The following is a 20,789-nucleotide window of genomic DNA, read 5'->3' as shown; positions in this document are numbered from 1 at the left end:
TTGTAATGTAATAGTTTCTACAGTGCTGCTAGTTGGTAGAGGTTGGCTATTATACAAAAGCAACTTTGTAGCTAGCTAACATAACATAACACTAATCAAGACGTTCCTTTGTAATGTATTTAGTTTCTACAATGCTGCTCGTCGGTAATAGTTGGCTAGGTATGGAACAATGGCGTCGCGGGGGACGGAAATAGCTGGCTAGCTAACCTCGATAATTACTAAACTACACAATTATCAAGCTATGACAAAGACAACTATGTAGCTAGCTAGCTAACACTGCACTAGTCAAATCGTTCCGTTGTAATGTATTAGTACCTACAGCGCTGCTAGTCGGTAACGGTTGGCTAGCTAGCAGTGTTGACTAGCTAGCAGTGTTGACTAGCTAGCAGCTAGCAGTGTTGACTACGTTAGGAGGACGAAAAAACAGCTAGCCTCGATAATTACTCTAATTACTCTAAACTACACAATTATCTTTGATAGCTAAGAAAAATTGCTCAGATCAAACAAACCAAACCGTTGTAATGTAAAGAAGTGTAATATTACCTGTGGAGCGAAGCGAAGTGCGACTGCTCGCTCCGGACCGAGTAGTGCACTGCACCACCACTCTCTAAGTACTCAGTCATACTTAGCGGTATAAAAACCATGTAGTAATCACACTGTGATAATAAACCTGTTTCAATATGTCTCCTCAGGATTTTGTCCCCCTGTATCAAGACTTTGAGAACTTCTACACCCGTAACCTGTACATGAGAGTAAGAGACAACTGGAACAGACCTATCTGCAGTCTACCTGGCCCTGTGTTTGACGTGATGGAGAGGGTGTCTCCAGATTACAACTGGACATTCAGGTACGGACACTTAATTCACCTTGAATCCCAAATAGACCCCTACTGCATAGGCACTTGTAGATCTGAGATGACGTTTACGGGGCAGCAATATGGTGGTAGCTACATGGTGCCTTCTGAAAGATGTATATGGTGGTAGCTGTATTAGCTACATGGTGGTAGCTGTATTAGCTACATGGTGGTAGCTATATTAGCTACATGGTGGTAGCTATATTAGCTACATGGTGGTAGCTATATTAGCTACATGGTGGTAGCTATATTAGCTACATGGTGGTAGCTATATTAGCTACATGGTGGTAGCTATATTAGCTACATGATGGCAGCTATATTAGCTACATGGTGGCAGCTATATTAGCTACATGGTGGCAGCTATATTAGCTACATGGTGGCAGCTACATGGTGGCAGCTATATTAGCTACATGGTGGCAGCTATATTAGCTACATGTTGGCAGCTACATGGTGCCTTCTGAAAGGATTGTTGTCATCCAATCTTGTCATACATAAACAAGTGTCTAGGGTGTAGGGGCTAGGGGTTGATTTGGGATTCAGACTCACACTGGCCATAAATGATAATCAGTGTCAGGTGTTAAGAGCAAATTGAAAACAGCAAATATTGATTCATTTGTTTACTGGTAGACTCAGGGTGAATAATAGCTTATTGGGGTTTACTGGTAGACTCAGGGTGAATAATAACTTATTGGGGTTTACTGGTAGACTCAGTGTGAATAATAACTTATTGGGGTTTACTGGTAGACTCAGGGTGAATAATAGCTTATTGGGGTTTACTGGTAGACTCAGGGTGAATAATAGCTTATTGGGGTTTACTGGTAGACTCAGGGTGAATAATAGCTTATTGGGGTTTACTGGTAGACTCAGGGTGAATAATAACTTATTGGGGTTTACTGGTAGACTCAGGGTGAATAATAGCTTATTGGGGTTTACTGGTAGACTCAGGGTGAATAATAGCTTATTGGGGTTTACTGGTAGACTCAGGGTGAATAATAGCTTATTGGGGTTTACTGGTAGACTCAGGGTGAATAATAGCTTATTGGGGTTTACTGGTAGACTCAGGGTGAATAATAGCTTATTGGGGTTTACTGGTAGTCTCAGGGTGAATAATAGCTTATTGGGGTTTACTGGTAGTCTCAGGGTGAATAATAGCTTATTGGGGTTTACTGGTAGACTCGGGGTGAATAATAGCTTATTGTATTATGTTGTAGGTTGGTTCCCGCTAATACTGTGTAATTCAGTTAGGTTGTTTGTGAGTGTTTGTGCATTTTTGCGTTTAGTATCTCAGACATGCATGTGTGAAACAAAATTGATAGAAACAGGATATAATGTGATTAGTACATGTTAACCTGACAGATAAAGGATGAACAGGGAAGACCATAGACAACGTGATCAACATGGGTTTAACATGATGAAACGATCTCTGTGTGTGTGTGTTTTCAGGTTAACAGGGAAGACCATAGACAACGTGATCAACATGGGTTCCTATAATTACCTGGGTTTCGCTGAGAACGATGCTGATTTCATGAAGACTGTAGCAGACAGAACCCAGCAGTATGGCCTCGGGGTCTGCAGCACACGACAGGAAATGGGTGAGTTTGTGTGTGTGTGGTGTGTGTTGGGGGGAGTGTGTGTGTGTGTGTGTGTGTGTGTGTGTGTGGTGGGTGAGTTTGTGTGTGTGTGTGTGTGTGTGTGTGTGTGTGTGTGTGTGTGGTGGGTGAGTTTGTGTGTGTTGGAAGGTGGGGCTGTTTTGTGGGCACTTTTAGGTGTTTGAAAGAGGGAGGAGAGAGCTCTTCCCCCCTCAATTTAAAATAGGTCAGAACTGAACTGCTCAAAGGTCTCTGGTCGAAGGTAGTGCACTATGTAGAGAATAGGGTGCCATTTGGGAAATAGCCCTTGTCAGTGCGTTTGTAAAAAGCAGTGGTTTTGTACACTTCAGCTACTCCTTTTGTTTTTTGTTTTATTTGTTTTATTTAACCTTTATTTAACTAGGCATGTCAGTGAAAACATTAAATTCTTTAATCTTTACGGAGTCGTGGCTGAACGACGACATACAGCTGACTGGTTATACGCTGTATCGGCAGGATAGAACAGTGGCATTTGGTATTTTATTAGATCCCCATTAGCTGTTGCAAAAGCAGCAGCTACTCTTCCTGGGGTCCACACAGAACATGAAACACAATACAGAATGACATAGTACAGAACATCATTAGACAAGAACCGCTCAAGGACAGAACTACATACATTTTTTAAAAAGGCACACCTAGCCTAAATATCAATGCACACACACAAACTATCTAGGTGAAATAGGAGAGAGGCGTTGTGCCGTGAGGTGTTGCTTTATCTGTTTTTTGAAACCAGGTTTGCTGTTTATTTGAGCAATATGAGATGGAAGGAAGTTCCATGCAATAAGGGCTCTATATAATACTGTACGTTTTCTCGAATTTGTTCTGGATTTGGGGACTGAAAAGACCCCTGGTGGCATGTCTGGTGGGGTAAGTGTGTGTGTCAGAGCTGTGTGTAAGTTGACAATCCCAAATTGTTTGCATATTCAACACATTGTTTCTTATAAAAAGAAGTGATGCAGTCAGTCTCTCCTCAACTCTTAGCCAAGAGAGACTGGCATGCATAGTATTAATATCAGCCCTCTGATTACAATTAAGAGCAAAACATGCCACTCTGTTCTGGGCCAGCTGCAGCTTAACTAGGTCTTTCCTTGCAGCACTGGACAACACGACTGGACAATAATCAAGATTAGACAACACTAGAGCCTGCAGGACTTGCTTTGTGGAGTGTGGTGTCAAAACATCAGAGCATCTCTTTATTACGGACAGACCTCTCCTCATCTTTACAACCATTGAATCTATATGTTTTGACCATGACAGTTTACAATCTAAAGTAACGGCAAGTAATTTAGTCTCCTCAACTTGCTCCTCAACAGCCACACCATTCATTACCAGATTCAGCTGAGGTCTAGCACTTAAGGAATGATTTGTACCAAATACAATGCTCTTAGTTTTAGAGATGTTCAGGACCAGTTTATTACTGGCCACCCATTTCAAAACAGACTGCAACTCTTTGTTAAGGGTTTCAGTGACTTCATTAGCTGTGGTTGCTGATGCGTATATGGTTGAATCATCAGCATACGTGGACAAACATGCTTTGTTTAATGCCAGTGGCAGGTCATTGGTAAAAATAGAAAAGAGTAGAGGGCCTAGAGAGCTGCCCTGCGGTACACCACACTTTACATGTTTGACATTAGAGATGCTTCCATTAAAGAAAACCCTTTGAGTTCTATTAGATAGATAGCTCTGAATTCACGATATGGCAGAGGTTGAAAAGCCATAACACATATGTTTTCTCAACAACAGGTTATGGTCAATAATATCAAAGGCTGCACAGAAATCTTAACAATACAGCTCCCACAATCTCCTTATTATCAATTTCTTTCAACCAATCATCAGTCATTTGTGTCAGTGCAGTACATGTTGAGTGACCTTCTCTATAAGCATGCTGAAAGTCTGTTGTTAATTTGTTTACAGAGAAATATTATTGTATTTGGTCAAACCCAATTTTTTCCAACAGTTTGCTTAGAGCTGGCAACAAGCTGATAGGTCTGCTGTTAGAACCAGTGAAGGCCGCTTTACCAGTCTTGCGTAGCGGAATGACTTTGGCTTCCCTCCAGGCCTGAGGACAAAGACTTTCCTCTAGGCTCAGATTAAAGATATGACAGATAGGAGTGGCTATAGAGTCAGATAACATCCTCAGTAACTTTCCATCTAAGTTATCAATGCCAGGAGGTTTATCATTATTGATCGATAACAATAATTTTTCCACCTCTCCCACACTAACTTTACAAAATTCAAACTTGCAATGCTTTTCTTTTTATGCATAAATACGATGGCTCACTGTTCATTGTTGGCATTCCCTGCTTAAGTTTGCCCACTTTGCCAATAAATAATAATTTAAAATAATTGGCAACTTCAAATGGTTTTGTGATGAATAAGCCATCTGATTCGATGAACGATGGAGTTGAATTTGGCATGTTTTCTTAAAATCTTGTTAATCTAATTGCACTGTCCAATTTACAGTAGCTATTAGAGCGAAAACATGCCATGCGATTGTTTGAAGACGGCGCCCCACATCAAAATATTTTTTCCACCGGCACAGGTTTCATACATTCACATATAAAGATTCAATATTCACTTACTTTTTGAAAATCTTCCTCTGATTTGTCATCCAAAGGGTCCCAGAGATAACATGTAGTGTCGTTTTGTTAGATAAAATAATTTTTTATATCCCAAAAAGTCAGTATAGTTGGCGCCATCAATTTGAGTAATCCACTCATTCAACTTGCAGAGAAAGGAATCCGAGAATATACCCCTAAACGTTGTTTCAACAAGTCAAAATATGTTTCTATTTACTCCTCAGACACCCTAAAATGTAATCAAACTATAATATTAATTTCAGAAAAAAGATGGTTTAATAGGAAACCGATTTTAGTAGGTGCGCAACATCATCATGGCGCACGATGACACGTATTTTGAAGATTGTGTCCTCATACAAAAACGAAGCCATAGGAATTGCATCCAGGGATTTACAATATAAACCTACAGGAGGGTATCTCTCCAGGAACAGGGTTGGAGAGCCCTGAACTAGACAGATGTAAACCTACAGGAGGGTATCTCTCCAGGAACAGGGTTGGAGAGCCCTGGACTAGACAGATGTAAACCTACAGGAGGGTATCTCTCCAGGAACAGGGTTGGAGGGCCCGGGACTAGATAGATGTAAACCTTCAGGACGGTATCTCTCCAGGAACAGGGTTGGAGAGCCCTGCTCTACAAGTAATAATGGAAAAAACACTTGAGTGAATAAGGGATACAAAGTATATTGAAAGCAGGTGCTTCCACACAGGTGTGGTTCCTGAGTTAATTCAGCAATTAACTTCCCATCATGCTTAGGGTCATGTAGAAACATGCCCAGTTGCCTATTATTTAGGCTACCATGGCTAGAAGAAGAGATCTCAGTGACTTGGAAAGAGGACTAGACAGATGTAGCATAGGGGGTTTAAAAGGTGTCTGTCACCAGATCTCAACTCAATTGAACACTTATGGGAGATTCTGTGAGCGACGCCTGACACAGCGTGTTTTCCACCGCCATCAACAAAACACCAAATTATGTCGTTTTCTCGTGGAAGAATGGTGTCACATCCCTCTAATAGAGTTCCAGACACTTGTCGAATCTATGCCAAGATGCATTGAAGCTGTTCTGGTTCGTGGTGGCCCAATGCCCACTTAAGACACTTCATGTTGGTGTGTCCTTTATTTTGGCAGTTACCTGTATAGTCTTCTAGAGTAGCCATATCAACCCCCTCCGCTTTACTGTGTGTTTTGTCACGTCCTGACCATAGAAAGCTCTTATTTGCTATGGTAGAGTAGGTCAGGGCGTGACTGGGGGTTGATCTAGTTTATTTATTTCTATATGGGGTTCTAGGTTTGATTTTCTACGTAGGTGATTTGTATGATTCCCAATTAGAGGCAGCTGGTTATCGTTGTCTCTAATTGGGGATCATACTTAAGTAGCATTTTTTTCCACCTGTGGGTTGTGGGATATTGTTTGTGTGTTTTGAGTTAGTGCACGTAGCGTCGCTGTAGTCACGGTTCGTTGTTAGTTTATTGTTTATTTGTTTTTGTCTTTGCTTAGTTTCACTTTCTAATAAAAGATGTGGAACGCTAGTCACGCTGTGCCTTGGTCCGACCATCATTGTCCCGACGAACGTGAAATCAAGAGTCTTGAACTATACTTTCCTTTTAATGGAGAGGATCAGTTCTTTGTTAATACCTATGGTTTTATGAGCGGTATAAATTCCTCTCTTCTACATACTGCATGTAGGTGCTGTGATGACAGCCAGAAAACTGACAGTGTGTATGGCCCACATGGCACCCTATTCCCTGCATAGTGCACTACTTTAGACCAGAGCCCTATTTCCTATGTAGTGCACTAGTTTTGACCAAGGCCCATAGGAAATAGGGTGCCATTTGAGCCTCAGACAAGAGGAGTTTATTTGGGGAAGAAGACGAGCTACTTCACTTACAACTATGGGAAAGTAGTGTTCTATATAGGGAATAGGGTGCCATTTTGACCTTGGCCCATCTCTTTTATCTCACATCATTTGTTATATTTCTCAGGAATTATACCGGCAGAGTCTTTAATTAACTTGGTGGCGGCTGCAGCGTTGAATGAATTATTCAATCCCTGTTAAAAATATGTACAGTATGTAGCATAAGCCTGGATCATTTCCTACGGGCCCATCCGCTGTGTGTGTGAACAGAGAGGAAATACTATCAGATGTTATAGTGTAAGGATCGGACCCTTTTTCAAAAAAAAATCTGCCCAGATCTAACTGCCTGTAGCTCAGGACCTGAAGCAAGGATATGCATATTCTTGGTAGCATTTGAAAGGAAACACTTTGAAGTTTGTGGAAATGTTAAATTAATGTAGGAGAATATAACACATTCGATCTGGTAAAAGATAATACAAAGAAAAAAACATGCTTTTTCTATTAATTTTCTCTTCCATTTTTTTTTAAATTCAAGAGAAAAGCCATTATATCACTTAAGAGTCTATGTGCAATTTAGATTTTGGCCACTAGATGGCTGCAGTGTATGTGCAAAGTTTTAGACTGATTCAAAGAACCATTGCATTACTGTTCAAAATGTTGTTTTTTTACATTTTCAAGTACATAACTATAGAGAACATTAAAAAATTATATGGTAATACAAAATAATAAGCTGTTTTCACTTTGTCATTATGGGGTATTGTGTGTAGATGGTTGAGGATTCTCTTTTTTATCCATTCTAAAATAAGGATGTAACATAACAAAATGTGGAAGAAGTCAAAGGGTCTGAATACTGTATAGTAAAATATATGAACTCACCGTACTGTAAGTAATTCCTGATAAAAGTGTCTGCTAGATGGCATATGTAAAAATAGCTCATCGTTAAACCAGTCTCACTGAGACTAAGACTGCTGTCTGTCTAAAAAAAACTGATGTAGCACAAAATCAATTTTTGGTTTCTATTTATTTGAGTTATGAATTCTACTCCCGGTAAACCCAGTTTCGGAGGCAGAGGAGCTGTGGAAAAAAAGAGCTGCATTATTGGGGCCCTCATTTTGAACAACCTGTCTCTGAGATGTGGAAACCAGGAAGTGTAGTTGCCTCTTTTGCAAATGCTAATGGAGATTCCTAATAAACAAATAAAATGACAATGAGGTTGTGCTATAAAGCTTGGCTCTCATCTTCACACAGCCATTGAACACAATTACATTTAATCTACGGCAATTTGAACACACAGAGATACCGTGACGAGATCCTGAGGCCCATTGTCGTGCCTTTCATCCGCTGCCATCACCTCATGTTTCAGCATGATAATGCACGGCCCCATGTCGCAAGGATCTGTACACAATTCCTGGAAGCTGAACATGTCCCAGTTCTTCCATGGCCAGCATACCTTACCAGACATGTCACGCATTGAGCATGTTTGGGATGCTCTGGATCGACGTGTACGACAGTGTGTTCTAGTTCCAATATCCAGCAACTTCACACAGCCAATGAAGAGGAGTGGGACAACATTCCACAGGCCACAATCAACATCCTGATCAACTCTATGTGAAGGAGATGTGTCTCGCTGCATGAGGCAAATGATGGTCACACCAGAAACTGACTGGTTTTATGATCTACGTCCCTACTTTTCTTCTTTTTTTTTTTTAAAGGTACCTGACCTACAGATGCATATCTGTATTCCCAGTCATGTGAAATCCATAGATTAGGGATTGATGAATTTATTAAACTGACTGATTTCCTTATGAACTGTAACTCAGTAAAATCTTTGAAACTCTACAAGTATTTGTGTTTTAAAAAAGGCTTCTAAGTTTGTAATTTCCACTTATAAAAATGTCAGACTTGATTTGCCCTGCTTTGCAGGAAAATTATTAGTGAACAAGAGTGTTCAAAGCAAGATCCAACATCTGTGCATGATGCATCAACCATGGATAGGATATCACCTGGGACTCCCCATAGAAGTGTCTCCTGCATTTTATGAACGTGTTATTGAACTATCCAAAACATATGGCAGACCTAGAGCTGTTCGTAGATCTATTATGATGCGTCACTCTAATTGACTGTTAACTTTATGCAGGACTCAGCGTCTAATTGAACTTTTATTTTATTAGGATCCCCATTTAGCGACTTCTAAAGCAGCAGCTACTCTTCCTGGGTTCGTCACTGACCAACTTACCTTGTCCAAAACGTGGCTGATCTTCCTGGGTCCGTTACTGACCAAATCACCTTGTCCAAAACGTGGCTGATCTTCCTGGGTCCGTCACTGACCAAATCACCTTGTCCAAAACGTGGCTGATCTTCCTGGGTCCTTCACTGACCAACTCACCTTGTCCAAAACGTGGCTGATCTGACAAAGACCAACATGCTGGAAAGACTGTTGATTTTAAACCTTCCAAAAAATGAGAAAAGAATACCAGCCTTCTAGGCAGAAAACCTACAATGTTTACTTAGACAAGCAGCACACATTCCCATTAGAAACCATTGGTAAAGCTCAGTCATACCTGCATACTTCTCAATGCTTGAAACACTGTAACAGACTGTAACAGTATGAAAAGTGTTGGCTGAAATGGTTCTGCTCGTTCTAAAACTCCTGTCCTGTCGTCTGTCTGTCAGGGAACCTGGTTATCCATGGGGAGTTGGAGCAGCTTGTAGCCACCTTCCTGGGGGTGGAGTCCAGCATGGCCATGGGTATGGGCTTCGCTACCAATTCCATGAACATACCGGCACTGGTCGGCAAGGTGGGTCTTAAACACACGCAAGCATACGCACGCACGCACGCGCACACACACACACACACACACACACGCGCGCACGCACGCACGCGCACACACACACATACACACTCTTTGTCATCTAACCAGATTGAAACCGTGTTCATTCTCAGAGGGCTCTGTGTTTTTAGTCTCTACTGAATCAAATGAAACTAAATTAGCTTTGTTTCTACATGGTCAGAATGTCTGAATGAATATTTGTGTCTGTAGTCTGATGATAACATGGCCTAAATTAAAGACAATTCCATCCACATGATAATAAATATACATTCAACTCAATACCTAGTCTGTGTTCCTATGGGCCCTGGTCAACAGTAGTGCACTATGTAGGGAATAGGGGAGCCTGGTCAACAGTAGTGCACTATGTAGGGAATAGGGGGCCTTGGTCAACAGTAGTGCACTATGTAGGTTATAGGGGAGCCTGGTCAACAGTAGTGCACTATGTAGGGAATAGGGGAGCCTGGTCAACAGTAGTGCACTATGTAGGTTATAGGGGAGCCTGGTCAACAGTAGTGCACTATGTAGGGAATAGGGGGCCCTGGTCAACAGTAGTGCACTATGTAGGGAATAGGGGGCCCTGGTCAACAGTAGTGCACTATGTAGGGAATAGGGGGCCCTGGTCAACAGTAGTGCACTATGTAGGGAATATGGTTGCACTCACAAGACTCCAATTTACTCAATAAATGTTCGTTTTGTTCGATAAAGTCCATCTTTATTTCCAAAAACCTCCGTTTTGTTTGCGCGTTTTGTTCAATAATCCACTGTCTCAAACAACATCCGGTGAAATTGCAGAGCGTGAAACTCAACAAAACAGAAATTCTCATTCTAAACATACATAAAAGATACAAATGTTATACACCAGCTTAAAGATTAACTTCTTTTTAATCCAACCGCTGTGTCAGATTTCAAAAAGGCTTTACGGCAAAAGCAAACCATGCGATTATCTGAGAACAGCGCCCAGCAGACAAATCATTACAAACAGTTAGCTGCCAAGAAGAGGAGTAACAAAAAGTCAGAAATAGCGATAAAATGTATCACTTACCTTTGATGATCTTCATATGGTTGCACTCCGAAGACTCCATGTTACACAATACATGTTTGTTTTGTTCAATAAAGTCCCTCTTTATGTCCAAAAACCTCAGTTTTGTTGGCGCGTTCTGTTCAGTAATCCATTGGAACAAAGCGCGGTCACAGCATGCAGACGAAAAATCTAAAAAGTACCATGAAAAGTTCATAGAAACATGTCAAACGAGGTTTAAAATCAATCCTCAGGTTGTTTTTGTCATAAATAATCAATAATATTTCAACCGGACAAAAGCTTCATCAATAAAAAAGGAGAAACAAGAAAGGCGCGCTCCCGATCACACGCTGGACTCATGTCAGGAAATTTCCACTGTCTACTCATTGAATGTGCTGTTTCTCCCTCATTTTTCAGAGTAAAAGCCTGAAACAATGCCTAAAGACTGGCCACATGTAGAGGAAGCCATAGAGATCGTGAACTGGGTCCTAAGTCTTTATATGGTGGATAGGCTTTCAATGGAATAACAGCCTTTCAAAATTAAAGCACTTCCTGGATGGATTTTCTTCAGGTTTTCACCTGCCATATAGTGAAGTTAAACATAACAGTAGAGCATGGAGGCTGAGGGCAGTCTAGACACACACACACACACACACACACACACACACACACACACACACACAGCCTTAGTTACAGGACAGACAGGAGAGGGCAGTCTAGACACACACACACACACACACACACAGCCTTAGTTACAGGACAGACAGGAGAGGGCAGTCTAGACACACACACACACACACACAGCCTTAGTTACAGGAGAGGGCAGTCTAGACACACACACACTCACACACACACACACACACACACACAGCCTTAGTTACAGGACAGACAGGAGAGGGCAGTCTAGACACACACACACACACACACACACACACACACACACACACACACACACACACACACACACACACACACACAGCCTTAGTTACATGACAGACAGGATAGGGCAGTCTAGACACACACACAGCCTTAGTTACAGGACAGACAGGAGAGGGGGCAGTCTAGACACACACACACACACACACACAGCCTTAGTTACAGGACAGACAGGAGAGGGCAGTCTAGACACACACACAGCCTTAGTTACAGGACAGACAGGAGAGGGCAGTCTAGACACACACACAGCCTTAGTTACAGGACAGACAGGAGAGGGCAGTCTAGACACACACACATCCTTAGTTACAGGACAGACAGGAGAGGGCAGTCTAGACACACACACAGCCTTAGTTACAGGACAGACAGGAGAGGGCAGTCTAGACACACACACAGCCTTAGTTACAGGACAGACAGGAGAGGGCAGTGCACCGTGGAGGAGGTCACCACTCCAGGGCTTGATTACCCCGTGTTCTGCTGAACCCAGCTCATTTATTAATTCAGAAATGTATTGATTCAGAGCGATCGTGTGTCACCAGCCCGGTTCGAACGGAACGGCCAGGGGTTACCGTCGGAAACGCAGCAGCACAGCAGTCACTGATTGGTGAGTAAGGGGAGGCGGACTCGGGGGGGTTTGGGGTATTTGTGTCAAGGCCACAGTGGTGGTTCATGCATCTGAAGTGGTAGAGTAGCCCCAGCAGGAAGGCATAGAGGACCATGGCTTCCTCCTGCAAGGACTGGCTGGTTGGATGGATGGAGGCCTCAAGCCTGGTGTTCTACTGATGCTGACTATATTACCAGGCTAGGTCTCTGTCCACGGGGACTGGCTATATTACCAGGCTATAATACCAGGCTAGGTGTCATTCCACAGGGACTGGCTATATTACCAGGCTATATTACCAGGCTATAATACCAGGCTAGGTCTCTGTCCACGGGGACTGGCTATATTACCAGGCTATATTACCAGGCTAGGTCTATGTCCACAGGGACGGGCTATATTACCAGGCTAGGTCTCTGTCCACAGGGACTGGCTATATTACCAGGCTAGGTCTCTGTCCACAGGGACTGGCTATAATACCTGGCTAGGTATTTTTATTTAATATGGATCCCCATTAGCTGTTGCCAAGGCAGCGGCTACTCTTCCTGGTGTCCAGCAAAATGAAGGCAGTTATACAATTTTAAAAACATTACAATACATTCACAACAGATTTTACAGCACACTAAGTGTGTGCCCTCAGGCCCATACTCCACTACCACATACAGTACCAGTCAAATGTTTGGACACACCTACTCATTCAAGGATTTTTCTTTATTTTTACTATTTTCCACATTGTAGAATAATAGTGAAGACATCAACACTATGAAATAACACATATGGAATCATGTAGTAACCAAAAAAGTGTTAAACAAATCAAAATATATTTTATGTTCGGTCTGCATGGTCAATGCAGCACATGCAACAATGTTGATGACAACGATGCTGTTTTCACAATAAAATCTTCTTAATATAAATCCTCAAGCGTTCTATAATAACACTATTAGTTTGAGTTTCTTACATCTGCAAACAGCTAGTTTGTCTTTTCTTAGCAAGTTGGGACTAAATCTTGTTAGCTGTCCTTCCTGGTTAAATAAAATGCTAATCGCTATCAGAGCCAACATTAATTAGTTATACAGCCTGTTAATAGCAGTGGTGGAGACCTAAATCAGCATGTTGTTTGTGCAACAGTATTTCGTCCCTTAGGAAACACTTATCAACACTATAGTTCCTAAACAATAAAAATAAACACTTTTGTTCCTATCACAATAACTTCTCCCTGGCATTTTCATTAGTTGTCGTGTCAAACAACACTGTATTCTAAATGTCCACAATGGAATTACAATAATCATTCTATTTCCATGATTCCAACAGTTCACCCAACATTTTGGTTATAAATTGTTTGCCTAGATTGTTTGCCCATATCGTGCAGACTTATGTGGCAGTGTGGAAATTATCTCAAATGAGTGCAGGAAATGTATGAAAACGTTGAAAATAATTTTTGGTTAAATTGAACAGTATAAACCAATCAGAATGGAGAAAGACCCATTTGAAATACCGTAAAAAAAAAAGAAAAGTTTGTTAAAATAAGATCAGAGTTGACTTTTGTCATGACGTTTCTCTGTTGAGGAGGTGTATGACCCCCCCACCACCACCACCATAAATACTGCCCACCACCATAAATACTGCCCCCCCCCCCACCACCACCATAAATACTGCCCCCCCACCACCACCACCATAAATACTGCCCCCCCCCACCACCACCACCATAAATACTGCCCCCCCCCACCACCACCATAAATACTGCCCCCCCACCACCACCACCATAAATACTGCCCACCACCACCATAAATACTGCCCCCCCCCACCACCACCATAAATACTGCCCCCCCCACCACCACCACCATAAATACTGCCCCCCCCCACCACCACCACCATAAATACTGCCCCCCCCCCACCACCACCACCATAAATACTGCCCCCCCCCACCACCACCACCATAAATACTGCCCACCACCACCATAAATACTGCCCCCCCCCACCACCACCATAAATACTGCCCCCCCACCACCACCACCATAAATACTGCCCCCCCCACCACCACCACCATAAATACTGCCCCCCCCCACCACCACCACCATAAATACTGCCCCCCCACCACCACCACCATAAATACTGCCCCCCACCACCACCACCATAAATACTGCCCCCCCACCACCACCACCATAATACTGCCCCCCCACCACCACCACCATAAATACTGCCCCCCCACCACCACCACCATAAATACTGCCCCCCACCACCACCACCTAATACTGCCCCCCACCACCACCACCATAAATACTGCCCCCCCACCACCACCACCATAAATACTGCCCCCCCACCACCACCACCATAAATACTGCCCCCCCCCCACCACCATAAATACTGCCCCCCCCACCATAAATACTGCCCCCCCCACCACCACCATAAATACTGCCCCCCCCACCACCACCACCATAAATACTGCCCCCCCACCACCACCACCATAAATACTGCCCCCCCACCACCACCACCATAAATACTGCCCCCCCCACCACCACCATAAATACTGCCCCCCCCACCACCACCACCATAAATACTGCCCCCCCCACCACCACCACCATAAATACTGCCCCCCCCCACCACCACCATAAATACTGCCCCCCCCACCATAAATACTGCCCCCCCCCCCCCCCCCCCCCAACCCCCCCCCCACCACCATAATACTGCCCCCCCCACCACCATAAATACTGCCCCCCACCACCACCACCAAAACTGCCCCCCCCCACCCCACCACCATAAATACTACCCCCCACCACCACCATAAATACTGCCCCCCCACCACCACCACCATAAATACTGCCCCCCCACCACCACCATAAAATACCTGCCCCCCCCCCACCACCACCACCACCATAAATACTGCCCCCCCCCCACCCACCACCATAAATACTGCCCCCCCACCACCACCACCATAAATACTGCCCCCCCCCACCACCACCATAAATACTGCCCCCCCCCACCACCACCATAAATACTGCCCCCCCCACCACCATCATAAATACTGCCCCCCACCCCCACCACCACCATAAATACTGCCCCCCCCACCACCACCATAAATACTGCCCCCCACCACCACCACCATAAATACTGCCCCCCCCACCACCACCACCATAAATACTACCCCCCCCACCACCACCATAAATACTGCCCCCCCACCACCACCACCATAAATACTGCCCCCCCCACCACCACCATAAATACTTGCCCCCCCCCCACCACCACCATAAATACTGCCCCCCCCACCACCACCATAAATACTGCCCCCCCCACCACCACCATAAATACTGCCCCCCCACCACCACCACCATAAATACTGCCCCCCCCCACCACCACCATAAATACTGCCCCCCCCACCACCACCATAAATACTGCCCCCCCCCCACCACCATCATAAATACTGCCCCCCACCCCCACCACCACCATAAATACTGACCCCCCCACCCACCACCATAAATACTGCCCCCCCCACCCACCACCATAAATACTGCCCCCCCCCACCCACCACCATAAATACTGCCCCCCCCCACCACCACCATAAATACTGCCCCCCCCACCACCACCACCATAAATACTGCCCCCCCCACCCACCATAAATACTGCCCCCCCCCACCACCATAAATACTGCCCCCCCCCACCACCACCATAAATACTGCCCCCCCCCACCACCACCATAAATACTGCCCCCCCCACCACCACCATAAATACTGCCCCCCCCACCACCATAAATACTGCCCCCCCCCACCACCATAAATACTGCCCCCCCCACCACCATAAATACTGTCCCCCCCCCACCACCACCATAAATACCTTTCCCCTTTTCTCTCCACTCTACAGAATGGACTCTTGGAAAGCCCTTTGTTAACATAGAGAGAGTATGGTAACATCAAAATGTTGGAGAATGGAACAATACTTCCCTTTCTCAACCAGTTGAAAGGGTCCGTTGGTACTTAAAGAATATGATCTCAGATCAGTTGTTGTCTGAGACATATCTGACGATAGGACGACATAATATGATCTCAGATCAGTTGTTGTCTGGGACATTATATCGGATGACAGGACGACATAATATGATGTCAGATCAGTTGTCTGGGACATTATATCTGATGACAGGACGACATAATATGATCTCAGATCAGTTGTTGTCTGAGACATTAAATCTGATGACAGGACGACATAATATGATCTCAGATCAGTTGTTGTCTGAGACATTAAATCTGATGACAGGACGACATAATATGATGTCAGATCAGTTGTTGCCTGAGACATTATATCTGATGACAGCACGACATAATATGATGTCAGATCAGTTGGTGTCTGGGACATTATATCTGATGACAGGTCAACATAAACTGTATCTTGGAAAGTCTACACATTCTAGTTATCAGATTTACATGGAATTGTTGTGCAATTTAATTGTATAAATATGAAACTATTTGTGAAAAGAATAATGTAATTTTAGCCTCCTTAATAAGAGAATTATTTCATAGTAAAAACGTAGGCCCAGTCAGTGGCCACGCCCAAGTAAACAGACATTGGTTGAGAACTATGAAACACGCCCCCTTCTCTCCCCCAATACAAAAGCCCGTTGACGGAAGTCAACCTCAGTCCCCGACGACGTGAGGACTGGTGTCCATTCGTTTTAAAAGGGCTAATTTCAACGTGGAGGTGACGATCACCACACTGGAATGGTGAATTTCATCTAGACCAGCCAGAATACAGCACGAGCTGATTATGGCAACTTGGTATGAAATTTGGACTCTTATTCACTAAAGAAGTGATACATCCTAGACGTTCAGTTATCAGCTGCAGCTGTAAATGTCCGTGGTCCAGGATAGGACAGAAAAACTCCCCTATGAGAACGACAGGGTACTTCAATGTATCCGCTCTACAACACTACGACCAGAAAGTTTCTTCAAAGGATAATGGCGATCTCTGCTGGGCAAACCAGTCTTCCATCTTCGACCCATCTATCGATGCGCAGCTCAGAGTAAATATATATCATGCATTTTCATTTGCCGAATGGGCGGTTATTAGAATGCATAAGATTCTGTATTTACTGTAGCATAGCTTCTCAAGGTCCGATAGACCCAATCTCCTTTGTCCCTCAGTCTTCCCGCTCTTTCATTCAAAACCCAACCCCCTTTCTTTGTGTAACCAGCCGTCATATCGGTTTCGTCCGCTAGGGACTTTTTCTTTTATGACATGATTGGTAATCAATGTATGAGCTATCCTGTGTATATGTAATTCTGTGTGATTTATTTAGGTATTTCGTAAATAAATAATTAATCACATTTTTGTATTGCTGATTGAACTTGTGTTAGCCAGGGTTCGTGTAGATAACCAATAATTTTACGACGTTCAGATGAGACTGAATAAGGTGATAATTAACAGTTGACTGCTGTTGATATGAAAGATCTTCAGATCTTTATGAGAGTTTATTCGGAAGACAGCAGCTCTATAAACACTCTTCTGGGGTGCCCCAGGTTATTGCTGTGTGTTTTGGTTCATTGTCATGCTGGAATACCCATCCACAACCCATTTTCAATGCCCTGGCTGAGGGAAGGAGGTTCTCACCCAAGATTTGGCGGTACATGGCCCTGTCCATCGTCCCTTTGATGCAGTGAAGTTGCCCTGTCCCCTTAGCAGAAAAACACCCCCAAAGCATAATGTTTCCACCTCCATGTTTGACGGTGGGGATGGTGTTCTTGGGGTCATAGGCAGCATTCCTCCTCCTCCAAACACGGCGAGTTGAGTTGATGCCAAAGAGCTCCATTTTGGTCTCATCTGACCACAACACTTTCACCCAGTTGTCCTCTGAATCATTTAGATGTTCAGTGGCAAACTTCAGATGGGCATGTATATGTGCTTTCTTGAGCAGGGGGACCTTGCGGGCGCTGCAGGAATTCAGTCCTTCACGGCGTAGTGTGTTACCAATTGTTTTCTTGGTGACTTTGGTCCCAGCTGCCTTGAGATCACTGACAAGATCCTCCCGTGTAGTTCTGGGCTGATTCCTCATGATCATTGCAACTCCACGAGGTGAGATCTTGCATGGAGCCCCAGGCCGAGGGAGATTGACAGTTGTTTTGTGTTTCTTCCATTTGCGAATAATTGCACCAACTGTTGTCACCTTCTCACCAAGCTGCTTGGCGATGGTCTTGTAGCCCATTCCAGCCTTGTGTAGGTCTACAATCTTGTCCCTGACATCCTGGATGAGCTCTTTGGTCTTGGCCATGGTGGAGAGTTTGGAATCTGATTGATTGATTGCTTCTGTGGACAGGTGTCTTTTATACAGGTAACAAACTGAGATTAGGAGCACTCCCTTTAAGAATGTGCTCCTAATCTCACCTCGTTTCCTGTATAAAAGACACCTGGGAGCCAGAAATCTTTCTGATTGAGAGGGGGTCAAATACTTATTTCCCTCATTAAAACGCAAATCAATTTATGACATTTTTGACATGCGTTTTTCTGGATTTTGTTTGTTGTTATTCTGTCTCTCACTGTTTAAAATAAACCTACCATTAAAATGATAGACTAATCATTTCTTTGTCAGTGGGCAAACGTACAAAATCATCAGGGGATCAAATACTTTTTTCCCTCACTGTAGAACTGCCCCATTTGGTCTATCCCTATTAGTAATATAGGAAGAATGGAAATTGGACTTAATGTTAGCAGTATTTGCGCCTGAGGCCGCTGCCAATGTCCAGTATGAGGAACTCTCATAGTAACGATGATGGAATGTTATAAACTGACTTACATGGGCTGTGGTTGCTATAGTGTAACAGCCCAAGCCCTCTATGTGATTTGAAAACCGAGGGGTTATTCAAGTTTATGGAATTCACATTTGAACTTATTAAAGCATGTGGGTGAGAATATCACAGTGGGATTCTCTTTTGAGCTGGCAATAGCAGATCTAAGAGTGGATTTCAAATGAATGGGTACAAGATTACAACTGACAACACCACTGGCAGTATAGACAACAGTACGAAGATAACACTTAGAAAGGATGGGAGGTATTACAACAATACAACAATACGAAGATAAAGGACTACACCTAATCTATACAGCACCAACAGACTACACCTAATCTATACTTTACAACATTTTACATTTACATTTTAGTCATTTAGCAGACGCTCTTATCCAGAGCGACTTACAGTAGTGAATGCATACATTTCATACAATTTCATACATTTCATACATTTTTTTTTTTTTCTGTGCTGGCCCCCCGTGGGAATCGAACCCACAACCCTGGCGTTGCAAACACCACGCTCTACCAACTGAGCTACAGGGAAGGCTGTACAACAGTACGAAGATAACACTTAGAAAGGATGGGAGGTATTACAACAATACAACAGTACGAAGATAACACTTAGAAAGGATGGGAGGTATTACAACAATACAACAGTACGAAGATAACACTTAGAAAGGATGGGAGGTATTACAACAGTACGGAGATAACACTTAGAAAGGATGGGAGGTATAACCTGAGTGGGGCTTTCAACTAATCAGCATACAGGGTCCAAACATCCCATTTAATTATTGATGATGAACCCTCGTTTAGGAGCCTGATATACAGTCTGATGCTTACGTTCACCCAACTCTGTCTTCAAGTGTTTTATCAAAGTTTAGGGACATTTATAAACAGGGGAGGGACAGGGGGGATGTTATTGATGATGGTTGGGTAATGTACCCTGTTGTCTCAGGTCTGTTGTCTCAGGTCTGTTGTCTCAGGTCTATTGTCTCAGGTCTGTTGTCTCAGGCCTGGTTGTCTCAGGCCTTGTTGTCTCTGGTTGTCTCAGGTCTGTTGTCTGTTTGTCTCAGGCCTGTTGTCTCAGGCCTGGTTGTCTCTGGTTGTCTCAGGTCTGTTGTCTGTTTGTCTCAGGTCTATTGTCTCAGGTCTGTTTGTCTCAGGTCTTGTTGTCTCAGGTCTGGTTGTCTCTGGTTGTCTCAGGTCTGGTTGTCTCTGGTTGTCTCAGGTCTGGTTGTCTCAGGTCTGTTGTCTCAGGCCTGTTGTCTCAGGTCTATTGTCTCAGGTCTGTTGTCTCAGGTCTATTGTCTCAGGTCTGTTTGTCTCAGGTCTTGTTGTGTCAGGTCTGGTTGTCTCTGGTTGTCTCAGGTCTGGTTGTCTCTGGTTGTCTCAGGTCTGGTTGTCTCAGGTCTGTTGTCTCAGGCCTGTTGTCTCAGGTCTGTTGTCTCAGGTCTGTTGTCTCAGGTCTGTTGTCTCAGGTCTGGTTGTCTCAGGTCTATTGTCTCAGGTCTATTGTCTCAGGTCTGTTTGTCTCAGGTCTATTGTCTCAGGTCTGTTGTCTCAGGTCTGTTGTCTCAGGTCTGTTGTCTCAGGTCTGGTTGTCTCTGGTTGTCTCAGGTCTGTTGTCTCAGGTCTGGTTGTCTCTGGTTGTCTCAGGTCTGGTTGTCTCTGGTTGTCTCAGGTCTGTTGTCTCAGGCCTGTTGTCTCAGGTCTGTTGTCTCAGGCC

General features: G+C 43.9%; 1 protein-coding gene across 1 annotated transcript in view; it reads left to right on the top strand.

Annotated features, from left to right (window-relative positions):
* LOC115201764 (serine palmitoyltransferase 3) overlaps positions 1-20,789 on the top strand; it is a 96,623-nt gene that overhangs the window by 23,231 nt on the left and 52,603 nt on the right. The window contains exons 3-5 of the mRNA XM_029765653.1: positions 693-847; positions 2,297-2,445; positions 9,588-9,712. Coding sequence (XP_029621513.1) covers positions 693-847; positions 2,297-2,445; positions 9,588-9,712 — 429 coding nt within the window. The remainder of the gene's footprint in view (positions 1-692; positions 848-2,296; positions 2,446-9,587; positions 9,713-20,789) is intronic.

This window comes from Salmo trutta, chromosome 10 (assembly GCF_901001165.1).
Source record: "Salmo trutta chromosome 10, fSalTru1.1, whole genome shotgun sequence".
Taxonomy (NCBI): domain Eukaryota; kingdom Metazoa; phylum Chordata; class Actinopteri; order Salmoniformes; family Salmonidae; genus Salmo; species Salmo trutta.
This window is presented reverse-complemented; position numbering and strand designations above follow the sequence as displayed.